Here is a 6,000-nt window from a genome sequence, read left to right on the forward strand (position 1 = left end):
AAAAACACGAACACAGTGTCATGCATGTTCTATGGGAATACACATGGATGGAACAAGAGCAAATGTAAGTGAAATTGATCAAAGTACAGTATGAGAACATACAAGCTATCGACAGAATAGTAACTGAAGAACCATCCCAGTGTGAATTAACTATAGAACAAATAAAGGACAGAGGATGGAGATGTGCTCACAGGTGATGGCTGCTGGAAGGAGAGTACAGGATTGAGATCGAGCCAGTGAAACTTCCCAAACAACTGGTTGAGTCCTGGTTGCTATGATGACTTTGCTGAAGGAAGAAATACTGGATCTTCAAAGGAGCGACATCATCACACCTACGGGGAAAAGCACAGAGTGGATCAGTAATCTGGTCACTATTGGAGAAACCTAATGGGAAGCCAATGATATGCATTGACCCAAGACCACTTAACAAGAAACTGAAGCGCAGTCATTTCCCCCTTCCCTCTGTCAACGACATTCTACCAGACCTCTCTAGAGTGAAGGTGTTTACAGTCTGTGATGTCAAACATTGATTTTGGCACGTCAAGCTGGAGGAGGAGTCGAGCTATCTAACTACACTCACCACACCGTTTGGCAGATTTCGGTGGCTCAGGATGCCTATGGGAATCAGCCCAGCTGAGATTTTCCAGCAGAAGTTGACACAAGCACTGGAGGGGATGCCGGGCATATACATCATAGCCGTTGATGTATTGATCACAGGAGAGGGTGACAAGAGATGGCCAACAGAGACCATGATGAGAAAGTGAGACAGATCCTACATAGATGCAGGTAAAGAACATCAAACTGAACGTGGACAAGTTCAAAATGAGACGACATGAAGCGTCACATTCAATGGACACCTACTGACAGCAGACAGACTGAAAATCGACCCCGATAAGGTCCAAGCAGTGAGTGACATGCTGAGACCAAGGGACGTGAAAGGCGTACAGAGACTGGTTGGCATGGTGAACTATCTTTCTAAAGTCTACCAGCATTTATCAGATGACTGTGAGATACTGAGACAGCTCACACACAGAAAATATGTGGGATTAGACAGAAATACATGAGGAAGCATTTTGCAGGACAATATAGCCAAAGCATCTAAAGCAAAGAATGTTTGGCTATTGTCTTTGGCATGGACAAACTCCATCAATATACTTATAGCCGGAAAGTGACAGTAGAGAGTGACCATAAGCCTTTAGAGAATATTGTCAAGAGGCTCCAAAAGCTGATGCTCAGGCTTCAGAGATATGACATAGATGTGACCAATGTCCCTGGACATGATATGTTTTTGGTTTTTGATACCTTGAACAGGGCATACTTGCCGGATAGCTCAACCACAGGGTCAGTGGAAGCTGAGATTGAGACGGTCAACATGGTGGACTATCTGCCTATCTCAGAAGAGAGACTAAGTACAATCCGCTCTTCTACACGAGATGACAAAATACTACAGACACTTAGCAAGACCATTCAAAAGGGATGGCCACAAAATAAGAAAGAAAGATATCATGCACTACTAATCGCTCCAAGAGGAATTAAGCATTCAGGATGGAATCATCTTTAGAGGAGAGAGAGCTGTTATCCCAGCCACCTGGCGTATTCACTCCGCTCATCTGGGGGTGGGGGGGAATGAATGAACAGATAAAGACATTCATAGCAAAATGTGACATTTGCAGATCAGTCGATAAAACAAACAAAGAGACATTACATCCACACGAGTTACCAAGTAGACCGTGGGCCAAAGTGGGTACAGATTTGTTTTCATATGACAACAAAGACTACCTCATCACAGTCGAGGCAAGCCCAGCTCAGAGATTGCTGAGTTGGAGAGTACTAGAACCCTACTACCAAAGTGACAAAGTAGTCACAAATTCAGGGCTTATTACCACCAAGAGGTTCAAACGGGTCTACGGTAGTTATTCATTTCACTTTGTCTGGACGGGCTGGTGCTCGGAGGTCAGGAAGCGGGTCTTGAGCCTGACAAAATAGGGGATCTGTCTAAATAAGTTCTAAATAGTTGTTGAGTATTGGGCGATTGGACCCAGGGTATTTCCATCAGACACCCACCATCCACTGGCAATACCTTTGTTATAATACTAAAAGGTACTGCCGGTGTACATCAGCTGTCCACTCATAATTACTTGAAGTCTGTCAAATGTACAAGCCCATCTCTCCAAAGCGACTCAGGTAAATGTGCATATTTCACATCCTTTAAAGCTATTTTCGCTGAGATATGATGCTGTCCAATTAAAATACTTGGGATTTTCCCAGATCTTCCAAATTTTACGGGTTCCTTCTGGAGTCAAGTGGACAACATGTCCACTTCAAATAACTGTTGCTATATTGGCAACTGCACCTCATTTTGGGGTCTAGAAGCCCCAAAATTGGGGCGCTAGTTTGTCACTCTGTGATCTTCAAGGCCGTATCATTGTTCTCAAAATACAACCTGTCCACTTTGAAAGCTTCCCAATCAAGAACCACAGTTAGTTTTAGTGACACCTTTGCAATGACAGCCCGAGGACATCCCTGGGTGTCGACTGAAGGGTCCCCGGGTTGATCGGTGTGGTTTTTGATTTCGTATTCCGCAATTAGGCTCATACTCTGATCATTAGTTGGCCCAATGGAGGCCTTCACATCCTCCAAATATGGAGCCGATTGGACGGCTTGAAAAATCACCTTTATGTATTTGTGGTTTCAGCCAGGCAGGGCCAGGCTTGGATGGGGACTACTCACAGGATGTGGTCCAAAGCCACAAAGGAGGAGATGAAAGAGTTGATGGTCTCAGAAGTGACCAGAATGGAGAGCGACACAGACAAGATCAAAGCTGTGAACAAGGGAGGTGGACCAACTGTGATGTAGTCACCAACAGGGTCATACGGTGGGCCAACATGTGAAGGACTGAGACTGAGCTTCCTCTTTAGGTCTACATATGTCTCCCACCCAAGTCCCAGGAATGTATATCTCTGGTATGGCTCATTTTTGACACAGGCCAGTAAATGGTTCATATCTTCATATAGCGCTTTTCCCAAAGCTACAGATCAGGATCAGTGTCTTGCTCAAGGACACTTCGGCATGACGGGGAACAGGGAGATCGAACCCCCAACACACTCTACCCTGCTCTACCTCCTGTGTGACGGTGCTAACCACTGCACCACCATGCCGGTATTGCTGCTTCCACGACCAGGTCCTGTGAAAACTGTCAGAGGTTTTGGAGGCACGCAAACTTGAAGTGAATAGGACCAGCCCGTCAACATCCCAATGGCGGATACACTTCATCAGGCAAGGTGCTGGAGCAAAGAACATCAACCAGAATGAGTGGTCTGTCCTGACACCTGAATGTGAGTGGAACATGAGAGTCGACCTGGACAAACAGCATAAGTTCCTTTCGAGAGATCGCAACAACTTCCAAAGTCTGTTCACTTCAAAAATTGTTTCATGCAGGGTTAATGATATTCTGAACGCTGCCAAACAACTCTCACAGCCATGTAGCCTAGTGACCCACATGTGACATCAACCATTTTCAATATGTAAACAACTCTACAGAAGTTGAATGGTGTGTTACTGTACTGTAAAGTGCTTTGGGAACCGTGAACGTTGAAAAGCGCCATATAAGTGAGACCATTTACCTTAAAACCTTCTACAACCTACAAACCTACTATAGAGAGCTGAAGTCATGACGTCACACCTGGGCTATAGTCTCTGTTCCACTAACTTCTGTTACTCAATGCAATCTCGTTCAGCATTTCTTTCATCAAAGACACTGATAACCTAGTAATTTGTTTAGTGTGCGGCCACTTATTAATCTTCACCTTTTTTTGCCAGAATCCTGACCATTCAGATGGAATAACATCACACACACACATCTGAATTTTTGATACTATTTTTAATCAAAGGATGTCAGTTTCACCTTGATTCCCTTGTAGGAGCACAATACCCTCTTTAACCACTCAAACTGACAATCACCACATGGTGCAATGCAGAAGGCCACCGTTTCACAAATTTGAAAAAACTCAATTAAACACGGGGAAGAGATGACCGTAGTAATGCAATACAAATACTGTAGCGGCTTGTCCTACCTCTTTTAAAGTCGCCAGCCAGTGCAGAGACAGAGGGGAAGTTCAGACTCACGTTCAAACAAAACAAAACAAACTAACAAATTCTATGTTGCATTTATAATCCACAATTAAAGAAAAACAAGAACTACGGCCCTTCTAAATATAACAAACGAAATATAATAAGCTTCGCTGTAGATGCCAGTGTGTGAAAATCAGAATAGATGAGTTCAAAGCATCCTACAAAATAAAGCTTCTCCCTTTTTATTTCTTTCTTTATTCCTATATGTAGTTTTGACTAAAGTTTACTTGGCCCATAAATCATGTAATGTGACCAAAAAAAACATTAAATGTTTTTTGTTAAAATGACAATGATAGCTTGTTATAATAAAGGGAGTCCAGGCTATCCTTGGTTCCCTAGAGTTAATGCCACTGCATTTCAAGTCAACCAAAAGGTTGCCTCTGCTTTGTAAAAGGTGATGTCATGGAACTAGGATGCACATGCACTGGACATTAGTCTTTACCGTTGGCCCCTTAGTCAATAGGAGTAAAAGGGAACATTTTTTGACCCGTTTTCATTTTGTCTACAAAATGTATATCCACCTCTCAGAGTCTTCTGCTTTACGTCAATTCATTCTGTGAAAAGTGTTGTCTCTGAAATGTCAGATTTAAAGATGTTACCTGAAGTGAATAATCGAAAGGCCTTTCTAAACCAACTATAAAAGAAAGCATATATTATAGGGTTCACAGTAGAATTCAAGTAGCCCACCCATACAAGTGTTTCGAACAATGCCGGTGGTGTTGAGTAACTGATAAAGGGATCAATGATGTTACAGACAAAAAAAGGAGTCCAAAAAGACAGAAACGCCCCCATTATTATGGCAAGTGTTTTAGTGGCTTTTGTCTGGCTCGCATTTGATATTCTTGCTGAGCTCACACAGCTTGCGTTCTGTATGCTGCGCAGCTGTCTCTGTGCCACTAGGAAAATCTTCAGGTAAATGCCAAGCATTATTATTCCTGGAACGTAAAAGGAAAGTATTGACGAGACTGTACTTGACAGTCCACTCTGAAACAAAACACATCCTCCTTCACATGCAATGTGGTTGTAGTAGAACTCCTCAAACCCCCAAATATTTAACTTCATAAAAATCATTCCAAAGCCTATGAGAGCTGAAATACTCCAACTGAGCAGAATCATGATCAACACAACACTCACAGATATTTTTCTTCTGTATGATAGAGGTTGGCAAACAGCATAGTGTCGGTCAAGTGATATGAATGACAAATTTAGAATTGACGCTGTACACAACATGACATCAGAACTCATGTAGACTTTACAGAAGACGTCACCAAAATACCAGCAAGACTCTACACATTGAATCATACTGGGGAACATGACAAGCAACCCTAAAAGAAGGTCAGACACAGCCAGAGAGACGATTAGGTAATTGGTTGGAGTATGGAGCTGCTTAAAATAGGCAATTGAGACAGTGACCAAAAGGTTTCCACACACTGTTAGGATGACTGTCACCCCTAGAATCATGTAGAGGGCAACGCGCATTGGAACCGGATAGATGGTCCTCAGACATGAACCGTTTCTGGACTCATAGCAGAGCACTGGCTCCATCTGTGTGGAGGGAGACAAGAATGATACATTCAGGAATGGAATATGACGCTAGAAACATCTAAACTAAGTCTGTGCTAAAATGGGAATTATTCCAGGGTTAGTAAGGTTAGTTTGATGTGCTAAATCATCTCAGGCTGTTTATTTGCTTCTTGTTAGCTCAGTATGGCATCATGCTATAGCAAAACTATATTTTGCATGTCATTAATAACCCATTTGTTATAATTGTTAATTAAGATGGAACAACAGATAGCATGGCATGGCACTTTAATCAGGGCTATTCTAAAGATAATTGTAATATTTAAACACAAAGAATGGGATTTATCT

General features: G+C 42.5%; 1 protein-coding gene across 1 annotated transcript; it reads right to left on the bottom strand.

The window, feature by feature from the left end:
- Nucleotides 1–4,680: 4,680 nt before the first annotated feature.
- On the bottom strand, nucleotides 4,681–5,676 carry LOC139285361 (trace amine-associated receptor 1-like). The gene has a single exon (XM_070905925.1). It carries the CDS (start codon nucleotides 5,674–5,676, stop codon nucleotides 4,681–4,683), a length of 996 nt encoding a protein of 331 aa, XP_070762026.1.
- Nucleotides 5,677–6,000: the final 324 nt, after the last annotated feature.

This window comes from Enoplosus armatus, chromosome 5, assembly GCF_043641665.1.
Source record: "Enoplosus armatus isolate fEnoArm2 chromosome 5, fEnoArm2.hap1, whole genome shotgun sequence".
Classification (NCBI taxonomy): Eukaryota; Metazoa; Chordata; class Actinopteri; order Centrarchiformes; family Enoplosidae; genus Enoplosus; species Enoplosus armatus.

Excerpts from the sequence above, each read along its gene's own strand:
- LOC139285361 (XM_070905925.1), bottom strand. The coding sequence starts at position 5,676 with ATGGAGCCAGTGCTCTGCTATGAGTCCAGAAACGGTTCATGTCTGAGG.